The 26,868-nt window shown below is 41.3% G+C and overlaps 1 protein-coding gene across 3 annotated transcripts in view; it reads right to left on the reverse strand.

Moving 5' to 3' along the window:
- Nucleotides 1–527: 527 nt before the first annotated feature.
- CC2D1B (coiled-coil and C2 domain containing 1B) overlaps nt 528–26,868 on the reverse strand; it is a 31,024-nt gene continuing 4,683 nt past the window's right edge. For 2 of the 3 annotated variants that reach the window (XM_083847001.1, XM_083847003.1), the window contains exons 4-25: nt 23,860–23,972; nt 23,479–23,598; nt 22,227–22,364; nt 19,963–20,236; nt 19,330–19,454; nt 19,093–19,168; nt 17,877–17,987; nt 17,451–17,584; nt 16,760–16,832; nt 14,450–14,562; nt 13,456–13,648; nt 10,963–11,135; nt 10,186–10,311; nt 9,645–9,703; nt 9,274–9,390; nt 8,917–8,990; nt 8,172–8,230; nt 7,062–7,113; nt 5,794–5,893; nt 2,368–2,458; nt 1,686–1,817; nt 528–696 (exon numbers count right to left, since the gene is read on the reverse strand). In XM_083847001.1, coding sequence (XP_083703127.1) covers nt 1,698–1,817; nt 2,368–2,458; nt 5,794–5,893; nt 7,062–7,113; nt 8,172–8,230; nt 8,917–8,990; nt 9,274–9,390; nt 9,645–9,703; nt 10,186–10,311; nt 10,963–11,135; nt 13,456–13,648; nt 14,450–14,562; nt 16,760–16,832; nt 17,451–17,584; nt 17,877–17,987; nt 19,093–19,168; nt 19,330–19,454; nt 19,963–20,236; nt 22,227–22,364; nt 23,479–23,598; nt 23,860–23,972 — 2,441 coding nt within the window. In that variant the 3' untranslated portion in view covers nt 528–696; nt 1,686–1,697. The remainder of the gene's footprint in view (nt 697–1,685; nt 1,818–2,367; nt 2,459–5,793; nt 5,894–7,061; nt 7,114–8,171; nt 8,231–8,916; nt 8,991–9,273; nt 9,391–9,644; nt 9,704–10,185; nt 10,312–10,962; nt 11,136–13,455; nt 13,649–14,449; nt 14,563–16,759; nt 16,833–17,450; nt 17,585–17,876; nt 17,988–19,092; nt 19,169–19,329; nt 19,455–19,962; nt 20,237–22,226; nt 22,365–23,478; nt 23,599–23,859; nt 23,973–26,868) is intronic. The other variant, XM_083847002.1, reaches the window with a different exon arrangement.

The raw sequence follows: 26,868 nt of genomic DNA on the forward strand, positions 1-26,868 counted from the left end.
TAGAATAAGCAGTGCAGCAAGCATGGCAGACAACTGGTAGCCAGAATGAAAACGCGGATCTGCAAACACCTGCTGCTAAGACGTGTTGCATCCTTTTCTCCTGAAAGGCAGCATCCTGAGAAGTTAAACTTCTTGTTGCAGCAGCACGCACATAGGAGGGGGAGGGACACTGCTGCTAGATTTCTGCCTGAGCTCTCACTCCTCTATTTCAGGACACTGATACTGGGCAGGGGGTGGTGGGAACAACAGGCCTTGACAAGAAAGCACACAAGGAAGTGGTAGCAAACTGTCTGCTGTACCGTGTTGGGTGCTCATACACATTTAAAAAAAAAAAGTAATTAGTGAAGGTCTTACCTGTGAATCGACTGAAAAGGTTTTGCACTGTCTTGGGGAATTTTTTACCGGGCTAAACCTTTCACACACCACTATGCATAGTTAATGTAACATTCATCCTGGTGCTACGTTAGTAGTCCCACATTAAGGCAATTCTGTCTATTTTGTGTAGACAAAGAACAACACCCTGCAGCAGCAAATTTCCAGAGCCTTACATTTGCCTTAAGTTATTAATAAGCACTATGGCTGTTACCAAAATAGACATTAGGTTCAGTAGTGCATTCGTTTAACGTCTTTGGTGCTTGCAGCTAGCAGCATCTCCACACGCACGTCCATCCCACACCTCTTAGCATTCTTGTGGATCTGGGAAAGAAAAAAGAAAACGCGATCACTTGACACAGTATTATCAGATGTTCCCAATTCAAGGTCATACGTGTAAAATACTGATGGGCGTTATCAATTGCTCAAAAGACAACGTAGCAGTAAGTACAGTAGCACATTAAACAGCAATTCTGCCACGTGTCTCCAATTTGTGTTCTAAGTCCTGGAGAAGTTAAATTATGTCGCTATATAATTAAAAGTGATTTTAAGACATGGATGACAACAGACAGAATCAGAGTCCACAGCTGGATTTCTGGGACTCATCTTTCAACAATTTTATGCAGAAAATCCCTTTAAAATCCTTTTTTTTTTTTTTAAGAAGTATTTTTGATAACTAAAAAGCAGAGCTAGAGAAAGGAACACAGGCTGGCAGAAAGAGGAAGCCGACCTCGTTTTCACCCTTTGAACACAGCCACGTTGGCAGCACACAGCTTTTCTTCTGTACTGGGTCAAAGCATGGTGGGCACCAGGCACAGTTCTTTAGATAGCCTATATTCAGCTCTAGATTCTCCCTCAAGGATCCAGAATAAAGTTGATTACCAATAGTTTCCCTCTCAGATGAAGCCAAGCATTCAGAACCTCGTGGACCAAATGCCCTTCTCTAGCTTCTTGTAGGGGAAGAAAGCTCCTTGCTAACTATGAAAGGTTCCTTGTAAATAGTAAGGAGGGACAGAAAGCACCTTCCTTCCTCCAAAGGGCTTGTCAATCTTATTTTCTAAATATCCTTAATGAAGTTGATGCTCCCTGCATTTCAAGTGATTGAATAGCACCTCTGATATACAAACCAATAAGATGAAGATTCTGTAACTTCATTTCTGAAATTGTATCAGCTCACCACTACAACTATAAAGATGAATGGTATTAAAGCCATGTAATTAGGTCAATGTCAACAAAAGACATAATTTCACACTGAGTTTATCTGTAGCCCTGTCAAGTTCTGGCCAGACCATCTTCAGACGCTGTATTCATACCTCATGTACGAACTAGTGTTCAAGGACCAGCCAGTTTTCTGTAATTGTTTGAAGATCCTGACCACTGAGGGGCTCCCTGAGTCTCACTTTTACCTCCAGTTTCCCTCCAGTGGGTTTTCTGCCATCAAAAATCTGAAAGAACCACAAAAAGAAGGGCAGTTAGCACACACACAAACAGTGATGTCAAACTACAGTGCCTCAGGCAACCACTGACTGTTCCTCTGTAACCAGAAGATGACAGTGATCACCTGCCGATGACTGCAGGGCTGGGAGGTGTTGCAGCCACGTGCTTCCCCAGATTCACAGTGCAGAATTCAGCAGGGCAGGCCCTCCACACCACCCGTGCAAAGCAGCTTTACCAGGGGCTGCGTTAGCTCTGCCTGCCCAGCACCGCATGTCCTGCCCCCAAGTACAAACGGACTCCTCAGGCAGCCCAGAGGACACAAAGCACTGCAGCGCCCTGAGCAAGTCTGTGGTGCAGCCTTGAGGCTCCACTCCGTGATCTCCTACTGGGTCCTATGGCAGCTCTCTACCCACTCTTGGCAGTCTTTGTTCAACCCTTTGATCTAACACAACATTTCTGGGGATCACCTGAATTTATGGTCCTAACAAAGAAAACCATCATTCTCCCTTCATGTTCAAACACTACTTACTAGTAGAATACCTCACCCAGAAAACCTACCTCGATGATCTCTCTAACTTCACATTCTGATTCCAGCTTGTCCAGTTTCAAGTGTGCTGTCCCCACCTGCTTGTCACTTCTGAAAAAGGACCTGTTTCAAAGAAATCTTCCTTAGTGGAAGGGCAAGGTTTTTCAGACCGTTAGGAGAAAGAAAAGTAAGATGCCATCACTAGTTGTACAATCAACGCATCCAAGATGTTGTCAAGGCACGCTAGTAGAACCATACAACCAGGGTGAAAAGGGCAAACCCTTAGTTAACTGGACTACAAGGGCAAGATACTGAAGCACTCATTTTCTAGTTATTCTCTTACAACCAAATTACAGAGGAGAACAGTCAGGACAGACAGTCAAGCCCTAAACTAGTGCTCAGAGTGGCAGTGGCTTTCATCCCTGCACAAGGAGACGAGCAAGAATGGCTGAGCAGCCAGGACAAACAGCTGTCTTCTACAAAGGGCAGTACAACAGGCTGAAGAGTTTCCCAAGGAAGTTGCATTTCATCAAAATAAACATTTCACAGGCATGTGCTTGTTTTGGCAAACTGCTTATTAGGGAAAAGTTACATGAATCATTCTGTTTAATTTTGATAAATCAAAACACTCAATTTCAACAAGTGAGAGCATTTCATTTTGGCAATTGTTTTGATTCACCTTCACATTGGTAGTTCTAACACTACAGAACTGTAATTTCACAATTTCTCTTCTGCTGAAATTAAACACCGAACGTTTTTATTTGTGAGGAAAAGAACCAGCTTTGGACTTTTCTCTGCTACAGCCACTTCTGTTTAACAGTTTTACCAGCAAGACATCCATCTTTGATGCACTTCATTCATCGGAGCCCTGAGGATGGACATCACTGATATACATATATATTTTAATTTGTTGAAAGAATATGCACCACCTTCTTGAAAACTTCAGCACCACCAGTAGTTCCTTTCTTCGCTTCCTGACCGATTCCAGACTTGAGAGGAAGTAAGAATTACTATCCAAAGACATCTGAGAATGACCAGGGGAGGTCACACCAAAGCTGTTTTTTGGTTTGCCCGTGTCTCTTTACTAGCAGAAGAATGAGAAAAAAGAGCGGGCAGCTCCAGCTCAGTTGCTCATACTACTTATTTGTCAGTTTGTCCATCTCAGCAGAAATTGCCGTTATCAGAGAAAAACAATGCCGTAAGTACATCAAGGGCTGTATGTGATGCCTCCAAATATGACTCCTATTAATTTTGTTGACAGGAAGCCTTCCAAATAAGGCAGTATTCTCCATTAATAGTACAGTAGACTCGCAAAATCACTTAGAGAAGTGTAGAACTGGTTGGCTTACATGCTAGGATACTTTACTTCACACACACCTTAAAATGAAGGATTACATAACTGTACTGCAGCACGCTGGACGCTTTGTTAAGCTTAACACTTAAGAAGAGAGGTAGCAATTCTTCTAGCTGATTTTTTAGCATTTTTCCATTTTCTAATCCAAGAAGCAGTAACTACTGGTTCCTCCCTGATCAGTTCGAGGGAGTCTGAAGTGAAGAAGGATCTTGCTGTAGGCTATGGTTTCAGAAACAACTCCAGGGAAATCTCCTTTTATCTTCAGAAGATTTTAGTAGAAGATTAAGGAGAGACTTTTCCTTTGGAAAAAATGCATTGCTGGGTTTTCACTTGAAAGTTTTCTAAACTGAAGATTAATATACATGACCAGAAAAAAAGTTCCCTTTGCTCACCGAGAGAAAATTCATGAGAGATGGACAAAGAGCTACCAGAGACCCTTAATCTCTAACATCCACGAGCATTTCTGTATTATTCCGGAGAAAGACCATGAGCTGACAGTCTTTTGAAAAGAGGCTGGATCACGTAATCCTCTCCTTTCTCCACTGTTCCAGGGCTGCAGGTAAGCAGGCAAATCAACAGCAAGAGGCAAACAACATACGAAGACAGTAGGAATACTGCTGTGAAGGGGTGGCAGCTGGGCCTGTTTGGTATCTCGGGTGTCACATACCACGGCAGGAAGCATGCCCTGCACTTCTGTAAGCTGTTTTGCATAAACACAGTTTATAGGGGGACTGGCAGCCCCTTTCTGTCCTGAGAAGATGGCTAGGGGAGGTGATCAGAGCGTCTCTTCTTCTTTTCCTTCCCTGTTGCTATTTGCCATGGGGAACTGCCACCCCCAACTCCCATTCAGAAGTGTATATTTATTGTATATTCCCAAGCGTGTATTTACCTTGTTAGATTCCTGTTCTAAGAACAAAAAACCTCAGGAGCCAGAAGAGAAATCTCACACGGATTTTTTTGCTGATCTTCAGAAAGGCTTCAAAGGCCAATCTGGAGCTGGCACACAGTTTCATGAATCACTGGAGAATATTTCCCAATGGGTGAACTTAAGCCTGAGCTCAGAACCTAAGAACGCGCACGGTTCCAGATGGTAAGAGCCTAGGATATGCCCCATGTGTGCAATGGTATGCAGAAAATAAGGGGAAAAAAGTGTTTACATTTGTTTAAAACATAACAGATCTGTGCAAAACAGGCAGGATCTCTGGCACTGAAATCCCAAACAACAGAGCAGAGGAGCAGTCAGGACTGACGGAGGAAGAAAGTTAGATAGTTTCAATGGAGATACAAATGAAGATCTGCAGTAAAAAAGTGGGACTTTACCTCATAAATTTAGAGACTTTAAAACCATCTCAGAGAAACTATGGATCATTTCTGCATGTCCCAACAGCAGAAACGAACAGCACAAAGAGCTGCCAAGACAGAAACAGGTTACCTAACATCTCATCCAAGTCACGGATCACAGCTAACAGTGGGATTAGTGAGTAGAGGTCATACAGATTTTGAACAAATCAGTAACGAGCCTAGACATAGGATGATTTCCCTCAGTGTTACCAACAGCTAACATCTATCTCATCCTATTGATCTGAGATGAGAGTAGTCTCTCCCTCTCAGAACAGCCTAACAGTTTGCTAGCAGCATTCAGTAGATACTTTAAGATCCTCAGAAAGTGATACTAGTTCTGCCATCTCTGTCATCTGCTTTACTGCCGTTAATATTTTGCTGTCACTTGAACTTCATTATTCTACAAAGTTATTCCATACAGCATTTACATCTTCTAGTTCAGATAATTAAAAACAAATTAGACAAGAATCAAACAACTTGATGCTGAATCATTACCCTCTTAGTCTCATCAATTTCTTTTAATGCACTAATCCTCAACTGATCTTCCACTTATGAACCAACTTACTTAACTTCTGCTTTTTCCCCCTAGGGGAAGATACAGAGATCAGGCGTATTTTGAAAGGAGTTCTCAGACACGAGAACGAGACAGCTTTTTATTGCCAAGTTAAAGATAAATCATACGCTTTTGCTTCGTAAATTCCAGATACAACCCTTTCCAACCCTTACAAAAGAAGCAATGAGGAGGAGCAAACTGAAAACTTACCCTTTATGAAATACTTCAAATTTAATTCCTTTGGATCGAATTGCTCGTCGGAAACCTCTGTGATTTCGGTTGATGTTTAGCTTGAACAACTGGTTGTATTCTACAGTCAAAATACAGACAAATGAAAGAAAGCTGTGAACGTCAAATTAAACTCAGTGTTCTATTACGTGCACATACTCAAACCTCTGTTTATCTGTTTGGCTCATTTAAGAAAGACACTTCACATCTGTATGAACCCCCTTCGCAGGGAGGTTGAGGTGACTGGGAAGGGGTGTTCTAACAACACAACTAGTGCTATTTTAACATCAGTTTCATTACTGAGCATAGCAAGAACTATGCAACAGGTTACCCTTTTATCAGAAGGTCTCACAACATCATACAACATTCAACACGTCTGCCGTGCTACCAGGAACGCTTATCCACTCGTCAGCCTGGGGGATAAGACACTGAAACTACGCGGCTTCTCAATAAGTGCAGGTAAGTTATTGGAAGACATGTAACAACACTCTCAGCACCTCATCAGGGCTTCAAGTTTTCCACTCTTAAGACTGTATATACATCTTTTGAGTTAAACTCAAAACTAGCAATTTGCATACTGATTTCAAAGTTGTTTTGATACTAGATGGCTGCTTGCTGCAAGAATGGAAAAAAATAATAGTTTAATAATAATAGTTTAGTAATAAACCAAACTCAAAGTGCAAGATGATTGTGTACGGTAAGTCTAATACTGGTATTTACTAAATACAAAGGGATAGTTTTCAAAAGGTACCAAGAAAGTATTTCAGTCTCAAGGCACACCGTCCTAACAAAAACAACCACCCTATTTCTACAGTGATGCTTTGTCAGATTTGGAAACACCAGCAGATCAGCAGAAATCATGACAGAACTGGCAATCTTACAGGACACAGAATCTGACTGAAAAGGCTCTGATCCCTGGACATTTTGAAATTAATAACTTAACTTATGTAATAAGGAAAATGTATTTATCTGGACCACCTCCCAACAGGGTTGGCAGCAACAGCTGGAACATGAGTGGTAACTTGGTCATTTCACTAATTCATGACACAATGGCTACCATCAGTTCTGGGATGAGGGTGAAGCAATGCTGTCACTGCTGGACTTCACCTTCTAACATGCCCATTGACAACAAACATGAAAAAAGGTGGTGGGAGGCCCTCCTGCCTGATTCAGAGTGTAAGACTGCCTGGTCCTCTCCAGTAATTTCTAATGTATGTTGTTTTTTCCTTTGTCCCAGAAGAAGTACTAACCTGGACAATTGTTATTGTTAATTACAGGTGTTTTGCTCTTTTGAGGTTGCTCCTATTAAAAGAGACACAGGTTACATTAAAACATCAGATACTGTTTCAATACACAGAGTAGTAACTATTTTTATTACCAGCTCTTTTTTATACCTATACAAGAGACCTGAGGTTCAGAGGGGTATTGTCTAAATGATAAAAAGGATTCATGGTACACTGAAGACTAAAATATTTGGATTTCATGGCGGTTGCAAGTATAATGCTAGATAAAGAAAAAGACAAAACATTAAATACAAGTGCCCCAGATAAGCTGCATGGTCACATTCAATTCAATCCAATCACCATAAAGTTACTGACTGCTGCTAAGTCACACGACAAACTATGCACATTCTATGACACAGTAATTCTGTTGCTTCTGCATTAGTTGGAATAATAAGGAATTCATCACAAATCATCCAGGGAATTGCCCTACTATTATTTTGCCTGACAATCAATCTGTCACCAAAATAAATTAACTTTTAACCTAAAGCAGAGTACAAACTAAATCTCTGGAGACTGCACAAGGACAATGTGACCTAATTATTGCAGCTACTTTGTAAAACTGACTTGAGCTATGAAGGAGAAAGGTCGTGTAGAAATCTGGCTTTTTTTTCTTTTTTCTTTTTCTAATAACAAGAAAAACAGATTAAAATCAATTTTGTTGATTATTACTCATTTCCCCAGAAAATTACTCATACAGACCAATTCTGTTTTCAGCCATCCTAATGGGGTGTGCTCTTCCACTGAAGTCCTATGTAACTCAAACACAAACATGATCTGGCCACGACCAATTTCCCACAGGTAACTGAACTTATCTTAGCGGAATTGCTGCAAAAATTATTAGTAGGTAAAAACCTAGGCTTTGGACTGTCACAGAGTTAAGTATTACAGAAAAAAAAAGTTAAGAAAAAAGAAGGTTCTGGTTTTGTTCTGTTTTTAAAATATACTGAAGCAGTACGCCTACAAGTGTTTTCTCCCTTTCCAAAAGAAAGCCTGCACTCCCTCCTAGAAGCCCTCACAAGCTAATACAATGGCAAGGGTCACAGACTGAGGAACAGAAGAGTCAGGACACACACTCACCGTGCTTGGGTAATGAAATTCAAACTTCACAAACGCATCTAAATCTTTTGGAGCCACACCTAAACGAGAGAAGAATCAGCCAATCCAAACAGCTAATACAAATATTTTTACTGCATCTGTAATTTTGAGCAGGATTTTCAAAAGTGCCTGATTTTCCACAGGACTTGTGGCCTGTTACTTAACAGCAACTGAAATAAAAACCATCCATCAATCTGAAATCCATAGAAAGCTGGCATCCAAAAGAAAACATTCACTTTCTTAATGCTTTTGTTAGTCCTTAGACAATCTAATCTAGCATGGACTGTTTACAAGCCCCTCAAAAGAAGGAACTAGAAGCAGTGATGCTGACAAGAGTAACTCCTGTCTGCTGAGGGGTCAGTGCATAGAAGGATGGTGCAGCGTTACAGAAGGCTGTCAGAACAAAATACAAGATGCACATGAAATTTAAACCATGACCCAGCTGTAAGTGAACCCTTGACAAACGTAAAGTTCTTCCCTCTGTGCAGAAGGAAGAGATTCTCTTTATTCTTCTGTTGGTTTAGTTCGTTTGTTTTTAACACTGTTTAAAGGTCGGGCTTGTTTTGTGTTTTTGTTGTTTAAGCCTGAAACCGTGTTATTTTGTTTTAATGAGTGCCAGCTACACAGGTCTGATCCTCGAGTGGTCTTCAAGGTAGAAGATCACGTTCCTCACTACCTTCCCCTACATACTGAGGGAAGAAGACCCCACCACTTTGCACTTTCATACCTGGCGGAGCTGGTAGGTTTATCCCCCTGACAATAAGAAGGTGCATTTCTGTGCTGTTGAGTTCAGAAAATATCCTGTGAAAAAATAAAGACAAAAAAGTGCATTCACCCCAGCATCCCAACACCACCTGATCCGCTGCCAGACCAGGATGCCATTGATACTTGTCAGGACTTTTTCAATAGCACATTCCTACGCAGTTGATCTTCAGAACTTACAGAAGAGCAAGGAAAGAGCACAAACCAAGATAAAAAACCATCTCTAAGGAACAGTGGAAAATGCCAAGAATAGAGCCCAAAGACACCAAGATTAAGTGAGATAGGCAGAGGAAGGAAAAGTGGCTGAAGCAGCAGAACATACCGTATCATTTTAAAGGTTCTCTCCTCAAAGTGATGGCTTGGAGGATCCATTCCTTGTGCTTGCGCAAGCTGTAGGATGTCCAAGTCCTTTTTACAACCTTGCGCCATTTTCTCAAACCTAAGTAAAAGCAATAGAAAAGCTACACACAAAGTGGAACATCACACAGAGCATTCTGCCAGATACAGCCCACAGGGTAAGCCTCAGAGGGGAGGTCTGAGAGCACCTTGGAGCTGTAGGCCTCACAGCTACCAAACCTTTCACAGAAAGAGAACTGTAGCAACCTGCACCCCCATCATCTTTAGGGGCGTCAGGGGACTCAAGCGTGAAATGCTCCCATTATGGGAAGACTAACAGCAGGCAGCAGGCCTTACCGAGTCGTTTCAGCTACATTTCCCAGATGCATGAACTGCTTGGAATACTGCAAACATCTCTGTCAACAGAAACACACAAATACAGATGCAATTAATAATGATTTTTACACACAAATTCATAATTGGCAGCAAGTTTTGAGGCTGATGACCACCTAATTTAAGAAAAGTCAAAATCCAGAGTCTTCCCAAATCACCCCAAACCATACTTTAAGTCCAAAGCCGAGCACAGAATTTATTTGAGCTGCTCTGTCCTACTACTTTTTAAATCACTTAATTTCTAGAGATGAGTTTCACCCAAGGGCTAGTCTTACTCATTTAGGTACTATTCTCAAACCTGATCTCTCACATCTAACAGTGATAATTTGACAGTCCCAAACCCCCAAGCATACCCTCTAACTTCAACTAGTGGAGAATACAACTCTGAAAATTGTTTGCTCTAGGACACACAATCGGAAATATCTTAAAAGAATATTAATGAAACCCATGGAAAAGTTTTTTGTTTGTTTTAAAAAGGCATTTCTAAAATGGATAAAACGGTTACCTCATGTTGGTCCTTCAGCAGTTTTATGAGCTGTGCGTATACTTCCTCTGCTTTCTGGGACACTCTGAGATCTTCATGGTGTATGAAGATAAAATCACCCTCATCATCTGTGGGGGGTGACGGCAGCTGCAACACAAGAACACCACATTTCAGAGCCCTTGTAAGAAATAATGAAGTAGAGAAAAAGCAGTCAGAATGTATGGAAAGGTCAGTGAAGGGAGACAGGCCGTTTTTATTCTCAAGGTAATTCCAAACCAACCACTACTTACACCACTGTCTGACAATTACTTAAGTCGTAAGACCCTGCAAAATGTCTCACAGGCCTAGCTCCCTGATCATTCAGGTCACGAGAGCTATTACAGTGCAGTGTGGTTTCCCCACCTACCCACACACCAATAAGAACTAGGGCATCACTGGATCACGTACACCTGATCCTCATCCCAAAATGGAGTTAGTACATAACCAGGTGTGCTCACACCCTAAACCCAGGAAATATTTCCAAGCTGCATGGTTTAGGTGTGCCACTGTACATCAGGGAGCAAATGGTTCATGGAAACTGAATTTTCTCAGAATCTGGCACATTTGAGGAGAAGAAAAACAAACATGACTAGGATATAGGAGAATTTCAGGGCTCAGTATCCACATTTGCTATTTGAGCAGTTTTAACTGATTTTAAGTTTGTGTCAAGAAACACTATGAAAATCATTCAGTGTTTGAAGTATGCACTTGGACGTCCAAGAAAATGATACAAAGCAGAATACTAGCAGTCCTACTAACCTTGGAAATATCAACAGGTTTGCCACATTTTGCTTCCTCAATCTTTGGGTCAAAGCTCTTAGCTGTTCTGAGATACATTTTAGCCTGTTCAAGGTTATTTTCCTTCTTTGCTTTGATGGCTGCCTTCATGTACTGCTTCTTTCTGTTCTCCAGAAATTCCAACTGTTGCCTAGCTGAAAAAAAAAGTTGTATAAACTCACTCATCTGACACTGCCATGGCCCTGAAACAGGTTTATCATGTTCATTTTATAGCCAGAGAGAGGTCAGTAAAAGTACAGACATAAGCTAAGGACGTTTCCTTACTGCACTTCATTGAAATTGACACTGGCCAAGAAACAATCAGGAAAAGAAACACACTTCCTTGTATCACGGCATCCTACGTTAAAAAAAAAAAAAAATCTCACGGCACTTCACAAAGATACTTATATGTAAGTGTCAGAACAGAACTTACAGCCCCATATTTGTAGGGGAGAGACACAGACTACAGTACTGCTGACTAGTAAATAGCAAAAGCTCAATTCAAACTTTCAGCCTCACATTTAAATTTGTAAAAGACAGTGAATAGCATATGAACCCTGCATGAGCACATGAACTCCGAAAACAAGGTTCTTCTATACTCATTTCTGTCCTCTCCCTTGATCTGTCATAGAAAACAGATAAGCCAATGTGGGCAGGCACATTCAGACATATCCATCTCTGCTTATTTGTAACTCCTTGTCATCTTAGTTTCTTATTCATTCTTGGGTCTTTTCTTTCCTTCCCAAAGTAATAAGGACAATCCCACAAGTCAGAAACCATCGCTTTACCATGTAACAGGTCAGTGCATTCTGCCTGTGTACCTCACTTAGGAAAGAGCTGATTACAGGCACTTCCAAAGACACTCGTGTTGTATTCACCAGTGCACTCCGCTACACAAGCGCAGTGATTACACTAGCTAAACAGCACTTGCAAGAGGTGCCTGTCTCAGCAAATAAATACACTAATGACTCTTGCACTGTTTACTGCTGTCAGATGACTATCCTATCCTGTCCTCGCAAAAGAGTCTGCTGCCCTGCTGTTGTGAGCAACTTGCCCAATCAGCCAAAACCAAACTAATTAGACAAGGTAGCTAGCCCAGTTTTCACTGAGACAGAACAGCCAGGACACACTGTGCTCTGTGAGGCCGAGATGCAGAACACAGGTATTTTCAAAAAAAAATCTGTGAAGAATGGACTGAACAAAGCCATTAATCCTACTGATCTTGGCTCCTGGACTTTCCTGGTATAGGTCTAAGTGTAAATGTTGCACTCCACTCCCACACCTCTTAACACCTCACACACACTGACCAAAAAAAAAAAAAAAAAGGATTTCACAGTTTATGCAGTTTATGGTCAGATGTAAGGTGCACTTCTTAATTTTGGGGGAGGGAAGAAGGTCATGTTTGGATCACAGAATGGAGTTTGACTAGTGAAAGACAGCTTTATGATAGCCATGTACTAGCATATTGTTGTGAAGTTGAAGTCATTAGGAATCTAAGTTCTTGTTACACCTATTGGTCTTATTTTAAGGTACTTGAAATGCCCAGGAGAGATTATTGAGTAATTACCAGGTGACACCAGAGACCAGGTGTTTCCACTTCCTTCACCAAGTAAGTCCAGGGCAATTCGTTTAAGAGAAATGCCAGCTGAAATTGCACAAACCTAATTTCATGAGGATTCATAAGTTTTCAAAGCCAAAACAGACAACTTCTGTGTTTTAGTGTTCTTCATAAAATGAGTCACGGAATCTTCTAGAGAGAAGCTGTCAGGTGGCACTGTGAAATGCCTTTGCACTATGCACAAGAACTTGCCTCGGCCAGCCAGGCAGTTCTGCTTTGTCCTGAGGGAACTGCCCAGGGCAGGACAGAAGAAGGACGGGATTACAATCGTGGCATGACAACGGAACCAGCGAGAGCCTGGACGCTGCTGCTGCATGCCCAAACCACGCAGTGAGGCGGCGGTTGTCCCTTATTATCTGTACAATTAATCTTGTACAGACAACTGCTTAGTGACCTTAGTGACAGAAGGGCTACAGATCGATGAATTACTGCCTATACACCAGTTTGATATCCTTGGATGAAACACTAGGCAGCAGCCACTGTTTGATGTAGGAAGCTGCATCAGATCAATGAATAATTCACGCTAGCAAGCCGTCCACTCTAACGAGAGCGTAGTTCAACTATGAGCAGAGTTGAATATTATGAATCAATACACTTGTTACATCAAAATCAATTAAAAACCCAATCAACCTTATAATTACACATGCTGCAGCTGTGAAATAAAACTGCATGGATGGTCTGGGTCTGCCATCCAGCAGGCAAATATATTGAGGCTCCTGTCAGAGGAAATCTATACCACACATTCACAGGCTCCCGGCCAAAATATAATGAAAAGAAGTCTTTACCAAAGAATTAAACAAAACTAGTGCAAAGGACTTGCACAGGGATCACTGGGAATGGTGAGCCCTTCACCTTACCAGCTGGAGGGAGATGATCCACTGACTCTGCCTTGTCCAGGGTGGAGGGCGATGTAGCTTGTTTCACACGCTCAGGAGAGCTTTCCTCCTCAGCTACAGCAGATGGCACTGTAATTGGCTTAACGACTTGAGTCGGCTTTCCAGGCAGCTGAGCAGGCTTCTTGGCAACTGGGGCCTGTGTCAGAGGTTCATTCTAGCATAACAGAAGTAATTTCGTATTAAATCCATAGAATCTAATCAGGAAGACAGTATCTCAAGCATGGTTATCACTGTATCAGACTTCTGGTATCACTTTTGAGTGCAGTGTAACATTCCAGACTGCTAATTTTAACTTCTGGGGTTTATTAGCAGTGCCATGCCAGAAGGTAGCTGATCTATGCCAGCACCTAACCTCTGTTACAGAAGGGACAAAAGCAATGTTCAACAAGGCAGTGATTTCAAAAAGAACAGATGCATGCAGAAAAAACATCATCCAGGAATTGTCTCTGTTAAAAGCTACACAAGCACAGTTTAGCTACCAAATCCAGCTAGAGAAAGAAATCGAACCAAAGACTAAAAGCTGGTGCTGCGTGAAAAGAAGCAGTAAGTGTTGAACATCCTGGAGAAGCACTAACACAGGAGTTACTGGGATGCAGGATGAAAGCACATATTTATGTACTTTAGAGCAACATAAAGAGATGGCCAGGATCTGAGGTATTTATTTTGAAAATAAGACCCACACATAAGACAGATATGAAAGAGAAACAAACCAAACTCTGGACCCCTGGATTCTGTTTCTAAGTACTGATTGTAATAACCATCTCATCTCTCTCTCCTACACCATAATGCAGACAAACTGTTCCCCTCTCAGAGTCTGAGATCCTGTACAGAATTCTGGGAAATACATTTCATCTCAGATTGCCTGGATTTGCCTGACTGGAAATCCTATGGACTCATCTCTGTATACCAGAAGAGACAACATTTAAACTACTAAATGTACTAAAGAAAGACTAACCTCCTCTTCTTCTTCATTTTCTTCCATGCTTGCCAGCTGACTGGCGTTTTCCAGAACAGCAGCTATTGTGCTGCCGCCATCCGTTGCTGCAACACCAGGAAGAGGGGGAAATCCTGAGAAGGAAAAGAATATAGAAGAGTTACTTAAGACATATGGTGTCTTTTTTTTTTGTTTGTTTTTCTATAAGGCTATTTCCATCCAGGTATCACTATATCACTATCTCATATATTGCAGAAGCCAGTATAACTAGACTGAGGCCAAGGCCACAAACCCTTGCTAAACAGTCTGACTGGTGGGCTTAAGATCAGACCTCCCACTGATATCCAGGCTTAAAGGCACGATGCTAAAATGATGACAACAGAGCATGGTTTTCTAAGTCCAGCAACTGACATGCAGCCAAGGAACCTTACAACCTCAAGAATTTGGTAAGAGGTACCTCCAGACCCAGAATTTACTCTCTCCTTTACATAGGAGAACAGCAGATTGTACAAGAAGTTGCTGGCTCTTTTTCTCTCTCACTACTGCCTCACCTTAGATGGCACATGATCCATGAGAAAAATCAGTGCTGTCCCATACAGTAAGGAACAACACACTGAAGCCCACAAAATGCACTGTATCACTAGCCCTTGAAGTATATGGTGAAAATCTACTGCAATGGAGAAGTTGCAAAGTAAGGCAGAAGTACAGTGGTTTAATGTTAAGTATAAGAAGAAGAAACCTTTTAATTATTTTATTATCCTTTTAAGGATGGGAGGAAGGCTGGATGATGGAAGATAAACTCTGATTTCCTTGCTGCCAGTTCAGGGTCAGCTTTAAATAACGAGATACAGAGATGCTACTGGCTTTCTAAATTAAAAAGATTTATCTCGTTAATATGTAGCAAGGATTCTTGTTGCCTGTCTCATTAGAAATGACAAGAAACAATGACTAAACTGCTTCTGAGCCTGGAGATGGCTGCTAAGGGGACAGAACAAGCTTAAGGTACACAGGCAAGCAGAATCTTATACTGATGCCCCCGTGTGACACTTGATCCATTAGTAAGTAGCATTTCTGGCTCCACGATGGTCAAGGCTGCTACTTATCATCATCCAGATGCAATGAAATGCAGTCAGTCCATTATAATCTCATTGTGGTTTCAGTGACTGCCTTACTGTCATCTTCAATGTAAATCATATGGCCTCTAAATGCTGGCTGGAAAACATACAGCTGAGTAAGGAAATTAAGGAGTTATGTGTATTTTCGGAATGCTAAACATGGAGTACCTCACTCTTACAGCACCTGCTATTCACTACGAAAGAGATCACGTTCTAGAGCAAGAGTTGCTAAACTGCTTTCCAGGGACAGCTTCAAAGCAGGGACTGTTCAAACCAGTACGACCCGACAGAGCTAGCACTGCCTACTTTACTACTACTTTACTCCTACTACAGTGTTTCCTGTTGTCACATTTGACAGTGACAAAAAAAGCCACAAGCTCTGTGTCTCTTTGCTAGGATTTATTTTTTTAAAAACTTAGAAAATCTAGGCACCACTCTGCAGTGCTTTGTGCTTCTTATCACAAGAACTCATTAGGCACAATGCAAAAGTAATGATGCTTCAAAGGGGAAGAAACAGTATCACGCAAGCCAGAGGTGAAATATTCCCTAGATGACCTTGCCCAAATCTTTACAGACACAGCAGTACGTGTTGTGAAGAAGATAAGCAGGAGGCAGAGTGTCTCATGAAGCAGGTTTGGTTTCTGCCTCTATCACTGTCTCAGTGTGACCACAGGCATGATTTGTTTAATCTCTGGATACTACTTTTACTAGCCTTGAGAAATGCAATATTGATCTGACTTGTCAGGTGTTGTAAGGAGCTATTTGATTAAATATAGAGTTCTGAGGCTGCTGCTGGGAAGAAACAGAATGGAAAACATCAGGTGATTTTTTCCAGTTTCAAAAATCTCCATCCAGTTAACTAAAGAGACAACACATCCCAAATTTACTCTTTCCTTTAGGAGGGCTGGCACAGAGGACAGGTGCCTTTTTCAACACCTGCCCATGATTAAGTTGTTTAATTCTCCAAACAGGACTGCTTTCAGGTTCTGCCACTCTCAAACAAGCAGTCAGGAATATTCAGAGTGAAAGTTTAGGAGCATTTTGATAAACAGTTTTAAAATGTATTCTTCAACACCACCAAACCGCAAGGCCAGCCCACTACCTGAGAAAAAGGAGGAGCTGTTCCACAGGATGAGGAGACAGTACCTGCACACTTCCTCCAGAGCCCAACAAACATACAGAAGCTGGGATCAGGACATTTTATGTTCACACTTACCAGGAGGAACAGGTAGCTCGGAAAAATTCACTTTTCTCCCCGCTTTATGGGCTCTTATAGCATCTTGGTATTGCTGTAACAGAAGCCACACAGTAAGACATAAAGTGGAGTTTAATTCTGTCAATCATCATATTTAACCAGCACAAATATTGCAGAATACTCAGTATTTTGCTATCAAGTTGTATGTGCATACCATTACCCTCTAATTCTGAAGCCAATGCTTGTTCAGTGACTATTTACACTTGTTTTCGGCATAGTCAAAATGGTAGGGGAAGGTAAAAATAGTGTTTTGAAACCCAAACTTTCCTAACATTTTAGATCTTTAAGTTTCTTCATCAACACATTACAAAGCAGAAATCTTTGGATAGGAATTCAGCTCTGAAATTTCTGCAGCTCAGAAATGGACAACACATTTAAGTTCTTCTGACATAAAAGTCCGAAGAGCTTTTCCTCATTATTATTTATCATTTACAGTATGTGCCTTGTCTCCAAATTGGTTTTGTATCAGCAGAGCTGAACACCTGTATCTGTTTCTCCTTCCTCTGAAAGTTTTACAGCTTCCCCAGTGGAGTTCTTACCAAACAAAAGGACAATAAACAAATTATTTTATCCCGGAAAAAGTCTTCAGCAAGATAATTAATTCAAATGGCTTTGCTGGATGCAAACAGCTTTCTACAATGTCATTTTATACCTTGGCTATCCTCTCGTGCATTCTGGCTTTCCGATCATCCCCACTCGCTTTAGCTTGTGCTGCTGCTGACTTGTACTTCTCAAGCCTTTGCTGCAATGCTTCCAGCATTGTTTTTGGTTGCTGCAGGGAAGCTTGAAATAAGACAGAAAATGAAAAGCTGCACGATTCAGACTTCAAAACAAGAGATGCCTTTTTCAGACTTTTCCTTACCTTCTGCAGAGACAAAAACATAATTGCAAGGTCTTATTAATTTTTATTTGCATTACTGGTCCAGAACAAAAAGTACAGGTGCTATCATCAGCAAACAATATTCAGGAACATAGCTAGGTACACTCAATCCTCCCGTAGTTGACTGGCAAGAGCAGACCTGAAAATGCCTTCCACCCCTGCTATTTTTATGTCTTCCTACAAAAAATCAAGTCCTACCTGAAGCTTCTTGGTTCCGAGTTTCAGGTGATGTAAGACCTTGGGAACTTCTCACTGCAGCCGGTACCTTTTGCTTGGATGTACTTTGTACATTTCCTAAGCTTTCAAGATCTGCAAAGCAAGGAAAGCGGTAAGATTCACAGCATGTTCTATAAACAGCAAGGCAACCCATGTTAGTAAGAAAACCATCAATTTGATCACATCCTCTTCCAGAAAGCTTTTTGGCTTCAAAACAATATTTGGGTGGCAAGATAAGTCTAAAGTTTCCATTATTTGGAGCAAATGCTTTACAGTAGAAAAATCTCAAATACTAATTTAATTTTGCTTAGTACTTCTTATGAAGAAAAAAAGTAAAACAAGTTCAGGTATTCTAAGAATTCTTTCCCAAAACAAAACTTGCTATCTTGGCAGATGGAAAGTGTGAAACAGATTGCTAAGTTGACTAAAATATCCTAGTAACAAACTATGTGCTGAAAAGGGAAGCAAGTAATACCATCTATTCAGAAAAACAAGTTTCTGGCACTGTGCAATAGCATTTATTTTAGAAAAGTGGAAAAATATCCACTACAACCATCTTCCACTTTTTATGTCAGAATATGCCATGGGGGAAGTTTCTCTCTAATACCACTTGGTGATCAGTTTAGAACTTAAGGAGTCATAAAACTCATGATTTATTGAAATAATTACTACTCACAGTAAACTGTCTAGAACACTGACTTGCAACTGTTGTTGCTGATAATACTGGCTCCATTTTAATAAGAAGTCTCTTACAAGGATATCTTCAATATTGTTACCTTCCCTTAATATTTAGACTAATGCACTGAAATCATCTATATCCAGAATGAGTGTATCTGTCAGTTTTTTTAACCTAGAACCTTATGAACCTCAGTTAAAACACATAAAATCATCAAATACTACAGCAAACTTTGAGCATTTGTCATTACCCCCTTTCCCTGCCTCTTCACAGATTGGCTGCTTTTTCAAAAATTACAAAAATGGGAAAATTAGACATCAAAACTTACTTGAACTTTGTGATTCACAGAGAGTAACTTTAATACAAAAAATGACACATCATTTTTCTTGGATGGTCTTGATTAGAATTTGAATATTCAGCAAGTCTCAGACCTAAGTAATGTTCGATTATTATAGTTTTGCAATCAATTACGAGTCATTTTACATTACAGCACAGAGAGACTTCTAAAAAAATGAGCCTTACCCTGAGGAGATGGAGGCATATTCTGGAGGTCTATTGGCTGCCCACTGTCCAAAGCTTCCAAGACCACATCAAATTTCTAATGCAGAAAAACAAACCAGAAGGTGTATTCTAGCATGTCCAAGACTCGCTAGCTGTCGCAATGAACACCTGACACTCAACGAATGCATAAGCATGGTGTGTGAGTACAGCACAGGTACGTTTAACACAGGATTTACCCAGGATTTCACATGTGCATACCTTGCCTGTCTTCATGTATTCCTTTGCCTTCTCCAGGTTCCCTTGCTGTTTGGCTTTCAGAGCTGCTATTTTATACTCCTTCTGCCTCATCAGTAATATTGCTCGTGTGTTGCTGTTCTGGAGATCTGTGAGAAGGAAACAGTACCAAGACTTACACAGAACGTGCAAGATGTGCTTCTCTTGCTATGTTCATCTATTCAGTCCTGCATTGCTTTGAATCACGTCCACCTTACATAAATCCTTTTTCTTCCAGTCTCCAGAATTCCTACCAGATCTGACAATCCCACTTTTCCCATTAAAAAAAAAAAAATAAGAAATGAAAAATGAAAAAAAAAATCTCTTAGGATCTCAGAAACTCTTTAAAGCTTTGAATCCTACATGTCACAATACTGAATGAGAAACTGAGGCACAACAAATGTTAGATGAAACATACTGATACACTGCAGACCAGAGGTTTACAACTGTATGTGATTGCACTGCCAGAAATTCAGCATCCCATGGACAGCCCTATCTGAAATATTCAGCAGGGAAGTGCCAACATAAGAAGTGCCTTGCAACGAAATTTTAAAAATGGAGAAAGATGTAGCATGAACATTTCACGTTGCAGCTGCCTATCCTCTCAGATCATGGTACCTGTTTCCGCGGTAGGACTAGAAACAGCACGACCCTGTACAGACTCCAACTCCAGATGCTGCTCTGCCTCACGAGGGGTCTTCTGCTCATCATCTGCAGCAGATGCATCTCTACTCTCTGGTGGGACACTGACTGAATCTTCTGAAATCTCCTGCTCTGCTCCTGTGGCTTGAGATATGTGAGAAGAGCTCTTTCCTGTTGCAACAGGAGGTGGCATTTCTTCCTCATTGATTTTTTTGCCTCTCTTCACTGCAGCCAGCATGGTTTCCAGTGTCTGGCAGAGATGGAACAACAAAGTTAATTAGCATTTTCATCAAACATATTGCTAGCATAAAATCATCAAACCACGTTAATTCCCCTATTCATGGTAGGATCTATTACACCCATCACTAGAAACTGTTGCCCTTTAGCATTCCTTATTTTTCTGTAAGGGCAACTTCAGCACTCGTGAAAGGTGCCCAATTATCAGAGCAAACAATGCAAAAGACTTGCTACACAAACCAGGTAACTGGAAGTACCTCAGCACCTAGAACTATCAGATGGCTGATGTGTGCACAGTCAGCTTTGCCACAGACAGTCACCAAGGAAATCATTTATACCAACTGTTAATGCATTTTGTCTGTAAAACAAAATAAAATATACTGCACTGAAATGTCACTGCAAATGTGGATTTAGGGAAAAGAAGGATTCTGCATACTTCTTTCATGGGGATGAGAAAAGCCATTAAGTCTGAGCAAAGGACACAGGACTTCAGCTGGTGACCTATGGCAAGAATCTTTCACCATCTGTAACTTGGCTTAACTGCTGCTCCTTTTCTTTAAAATCCTTCCTCCACAATGAGTATTACCTGCACAGTGTTCACAAGGGTTTTAAAATTATTTTTAAAACTGATGTTCAGACAAAAGAGCACCATGTTCTTTATGCCAAAGCAGAAGTTTTTACTTCCTTCACTTTCCACTGAAACTGAAATGGAAGCACAGAAAGCCACCAACAAAATCTCATCGGTGCCAGAATCACTGCTATTTCCAGTTAGCCATGGCTTTGTTTAACCTATTAAACAACAGTGATAGATACACTTTGGACTGACTGCATGTGAGATTGGGGTTCAGACCAGTCCAGCAACCCACACGCAGCCCTCTGTTCACCACGTGTGGGATGGCAAACTGACTGGAAATGGAATTAGACTCTCTGAGATTAAAGTTCACAGTTCCAAGAACTAAGTACATGAAATAACTGTACATCATTTGCTGGCATGTCATCTAGCTAATTAAAGAACTGAAAGCTGTGAAGTAAGATCTAGTCTACTAACCTTAGCTACACCATTTAAGTACATGTAAAGTCCCCACCTTGAGGAAAAAAAAAAAAAGCAAAGGAAGTCGCAAACAGAGCATTAGGTTTCTGTATTTGGTGAAGGAAGTTGGTCTGGCTATCCCTCTGAAAGGTCAGGTGGTTTTGTGCACATTCCTTTCAGAGCTGGTAGGCAAGTAGACACACTCAGTTGTTCCCTTTGCACACTAAGCCCCTTGGTAGCTGGTCAAACATTACACTCTTCCCTCTGTGGACAGTGCTGGGCTCTGAAGTTTTGCTTAACCAGACAGAGGCTGCTGCTGTCTGAGGTGACGCAGGAGATCAGATGAAAACAAACAGGGAAATAGAGGCACTCTGCACGGCAGTAATCACTGGGCTCTACAAACTAACTACAAGCACGCCACCTGGCTGAAAAGATGCAAAGCTGAAGAAACTGCTCCTCACCGCAATTTGTAATTGTCCTTAGGAAAAAGCCTGTTTGATTCAATTTCAGGCGCAGCCGACACACCCAGGGAAAGGTATGCTGTCTTTATCTCACAGAGCTGAGTGGAAGGTTAGTACCTGAAGCAAAGCATCAGTGATGAACTGGCAAGTGTTTGTGCTAGGAAAGCCCTGAAACTTCGCTTTGAGGTAACACTGAACAGTCATCACAGGGGAAATTCTCATCTAGATGGGCAGGTTTAACAGCAGCGTTTACCATATCCCCTGCCTCCAGCTACCACTTGCCACATTCAACAGAGCTGATGCACAGAAGACCTCTGAAGTTACACTTTATCTGTGTACTTACACATTAGACCAGTAGTAACTACTGGGAAATATTTTTAAAGTAGCTTAAGGCAGCAAATTAGAATTTCTCTTCCATCTGAGCAATTTCACACATCTGGAAAGACTGAGCTACACCTCAGAGAACGGATTTTGCCTCCCTCTCGTTCATGTAACTTATGAATCCAACTTACCTTAAGGCCTCTTTCGTATCGGCGTAGTTTGACACTCTCACCCGACTCCTTTGCGTTTGAAATTGCCGTCCTGTAGTTAGCAATTCTCTTCTCTATTGTCTGTTGCAGCTCGCTGGTAACAGCAGGAAGTGAGGTGGTCTCAGAAAAAATAACAAAACAAATCAAGAAAACTTATTTAATCAAACGATATGAGTTTTTGCACAGCACTGAAAAACAAACATTCCTCTTCTACGCGCTCTCGCGCTAATGAAGGACAAAACAGCCTCTCTAAAACAGAGGAGTACTTGTACTGCGCTAACGGTCCCTGGATCCACCTCTGGGCTTTCTCTCAAAGGCGTAATAGAGAAGAGTGGGTGGAGATATTTAGAAAACTCAGTCACAGGGTAATAGGAGACATGTGGTTAGAGAGTAGGTGAGGGAGAACAGTAAAGTCTCTCAAACACCACATAACAGAGAGTGTGAAGAAGTATTTTGGCACAAATCTTGACTTTTTCTTTTCTCATTTTCTAAACATGCTGGTTCACTCCCTTCAGGGGTTCTCCTACCTGATTTTACTCTAGGAGTTCTTTTTCCTCCTTCTACAGCTTGTGATCAGTTCAGTGACAAAAGCAGCAAAAGGTATGAGCAAAGTTATGAGCAGCTACTTACAAACACCCCACAGCTACAGAGACATCTCAGATGGCTACTGATGTAATTATTGCCATTATCTCTACAGAAACTCTGACAGACTCACTTATTAATGGGCACAGTGCACAGGAGCACTGGAATCTGCAGCACACAACAGAAACAGGGCAGTAACTGAATAAAGGATTTGACTGCATGAGAACTGACAAATTAAGCTGAGAAAGATAATGCTACCGTGAAACGAGGTTAAAGACGCTGAGGTGTAACAAGTCTCTCATGGTTTCAGCAAATTGCTTAATACGAAGAGGAAGAAGATACAAACTCTAGAAGTCTGCACTGCTGTCTGCATGCTCATATGTAAAATGAGGCACAAGGCATGCTTGATTTGAACTGTTTACCTCCTCAATTCAATGCTTACATTAAAAATCATCCTTGGAACAAACCAAAAAATAATCATTCAACTACACCAGTACAGCGCTAGATTCCACAGAGAAGACTGTAGTAGCATAGTTCTTAGTTTCTTTGAGGACAAGAAGATCTCTGTGCATCTTTGCTTGTTACCCTTGTAATAATCTGCATCCTACCAGTGATTCAGCAAGACTGTCAGAAACATAAAGCTCTTTCCTACCTGTGGTTGCAGTTCAGGTTCCTCATTTTCTGATTCAGCTGGGGACTGTTCCATTGCTGTTGTTTCATCCCCACAGCTTCCTGTTTCGCCCTCCTCCCCCAGAACTTCTTGCAATTCTGCCTAAAGTAAACGTAAAAAAAAAAAAAAAAAACAAGAAAAGGCAACAGTTCCTCAAAATTTTCTTTGTCCTCAAAATATAAAATAAAATCAACTCTCAAGTTCCAAAACCTCTGGTTGAACCTTGAACGCAAACAGAGAGTCTTAACACCTTATATCCCAGACATTTTTTCTTTATTTTAAAGAAACTGCTTCCACTGGTAACCACAAAACAAAATCAATAATAAAGACACTAAAACTTCTCACTAACAAAGTTACACGTACCAACAGGTCTGTATCTTTCTCCAAGTCTTCATCCTCCGTTTCCTCCTCATCTTCATTCAGATCCTTCATACAGTCTGCAGCCAGCTTTTCAATATGATCCATGGGCAGAGGAGCTGCAAAAAGAAACCACAGCTATGCAATCATCGGGTACAAATTCTAAAGGAGTCACTACCGGCTGAAGGACAGCAGTGACATCTCTTGCTTCCCCTGTATCTGTGACAAGACTCAGACGTCAGGGAGGATATACTCATGGACAGACAGACTGGGGAATGAACACCCACGAGAAAAGCAATACTAATGTTTCTGAGAGTGACAGCAGGAAAAAGACTGCATCTAATAACCTAGCTCAGAGATTACATATCTGGGGGAAATAACATCTATTTACTAATACAAGGAGCCTGAACTGAAAAGTTACGAGTACCATGACAGACTAGCATGTATGGTAGAACACAACAGTGCTCAGAAAATAGACACAGAGGAGAAAGATACCGTGGCAGGTTTGCACAGTAAGGATGTTTAAGACCGAGGAAGACAGACAAGTAGGCCTGGATGAAACAACTGGATCAGGGAAAAATTAATCTAATCTGCTAGTCAAATTCCTAGGCAGATTTATGATACAGATAAATACCTCTATGATATTATTTACAGAAATAACTAAGAACAGAGACTTTGTCATTATGGAAGACTTCAATTTTCCAATGAAAAGTTGGAAAATAATACTGGCTACTCTTGGATGTTATGTCAAAGCTGTATTTCTCAGTTAAGATAAAAAACAGTGGCCACAAAAGAACACATAAATATAACACTTCCATAAGTAAATCCGATTATAAGTTTCTATCTATGAAAGGGAATTACTGAAGCAGCCTTTGTCCACAGTATGAATAAACACCTGAACTAGTTTTAAGCTGATGACAGATACTTCAAACATCAAACCCTGCTTCAAAATCAGACTTGGCATATAAAATTAAATACTCCAACTCAAGGCATCAAACTTGTCCTTAGAGGGAGATTCCCCTCTTTAGCCCCAAAGCAGAAACAGACTACTGGTACAGAGATCTGCTACACAAATCAGGAAAAGTACTGCTCCTTCTGCCTCTCTAACTACACTTCCCCATTTTATTCATTGCTATCTCATTCCCCGAGGTTTCCCTTTCTCCAAATCTTTATTAGTTCCTTTGTGCTGCTATTTCTCTTCATGCTTCTGTCTTTGCCCCGAAAAAGGGCACTGAACTCCTCCTTGCTGAGTTTTCGTCTCCGCTTCATGCTGTGCCTAGCTGTAACTATTCACTTCTCCCATTCCTTCTCAAAGGTGGAGTTCTTTCCGCACAAATCCCTACTGTCCACATAAATGCCTCTGATAGCTCTCTGCGGAGACATGACCCTGACTTCAATAGTCTCAGCAAACACTGAATAAAATCTAGATCTTCAGGGCAGAGCTTTACAGCTGATTTAAACAGATCTAAAACAGATCCCATCCCTCCCCCGCATTTGCTGAATCAGCTGTAAACTAACCCAAATAATGTTGTTTCTTATCAAATGATCAAAGTTACCGTATCAATGCTACAGTGCCTCTATCAAACATGCTGCTCATATACATGGCCCCTAGCAAAACTCTGCAACCAGGCTGTAGGCCATATCCAAAGGAACTGGCTGTACCTGGAGGGTCAGAGTATCCTGTACCTGAAGCCCCACTAGAGGCAAAAAAAAGCCATCCAAGCCTCCCTGGATGGCTGGTTCAGCACTAACAAGGTACAGCAAGCTGAAGCTACCATTTCATATATCTGAGCAGCTCACCAACTGGCGTTTATCATTTACAGACAGCAGAGATTTCTGTACTTGAGATGTTGTAGCAGTACAGCTTCTGCGTCTTCAAGCTACAGAAAGAGATCACTTTTTTCCCCCATCATGGCTCTAGAATATAAATCCAGGAGTCAGTTACTGCACCTCTTGCTCAGCCAAGAACTGAGCACTAGTATTCATTGCACTGTGTCCCTTTTCTCTGCCCTCCTCTGGACAGGGTCTGTTCTTCTCCTGGCCCTACTGTACCCTCCTCCTTCCCAGGTGCTGGCCTGCATCCTGTCTCCCCACACACCGTGCCCCCATCAGTACGCTGTACCAGGTCTTGTGATCCCACCCCAGTGCCAGCTGCCCAGCTGTTCATCTTCCACAAACGTCTGGTCTATATACTCCTAGTTCTACCAGGAAAACAGAATAGTTGCGTATGATTTTATGAGCACATATAAACACACATTTATGTACACACACCTTTAGAAAGCATAGTAAGCACTGATTTTTCCTCCCTGTCTGAAGCTCCATTTCCCTCTTATGAATAAAGTGACAAAAAAACACACTGATATGATCAGGGCCAAAGGAATTCAGCACTGGAGATGTTGACAACAATTCAGAAGCTCCTGACACCCAGATTCGTCGCCAAAACACTACAGTGTGGGTTTCACCACAAGTAACCTATGTTCAAAGGCAGAAGTTCTGCTACTGTGCTTATTAGCATAATTGGGCTTAGTAGTTTTACTTACTACAATCTTGAAGTCTAGATGGTGGAAATGATTTACAATTTAGTTTTAGATTCAAATACCCACTCCCTCTCATCAATTGCGGTGCTTAAACAGTCACTTTTCCTAAATAATTTTTAATTTCCTCACTCTGCTTTTTCTGCATCTGAAAGCCCCTTCAACTATTACAGGTAAATGACTACAGAGCTAAAAATAAGGCTGTAGTTGCACTAGCACTTCTTTCTAGCACCTGCAGCAAGGGTAGGCCCCAGTCTTCTTTTCCCATCGCTGCCACCCCCCTTCCTTGTAACCACTGCAGCATTTACACAGGCAGGCTGTAGAACAGATCGAGGAACTGTTTCAGCTGAAAACCCAACACAAGAGAAGTTTGTTTTTACAGATCAGCTTCCTGAACCAGCCTACCAGGCAGCTCTGTAAATATGTGTACTACTTCAGAGGTAGAGCTCGCTCACTAGTAAACTGCCCCAACTCTGCAGCA

The sequence above is a fragment of the Anser anser genome (genome assembly GCF_964211835.1).
Source record: "Anser anser genome assembly, chromosome: 8".
Classification (NCBI taxonomy): Eukaryota; Metazoa; Chordata; class Aves; order Anseriformes; family Anatidae; genus Anser; species Anser anser.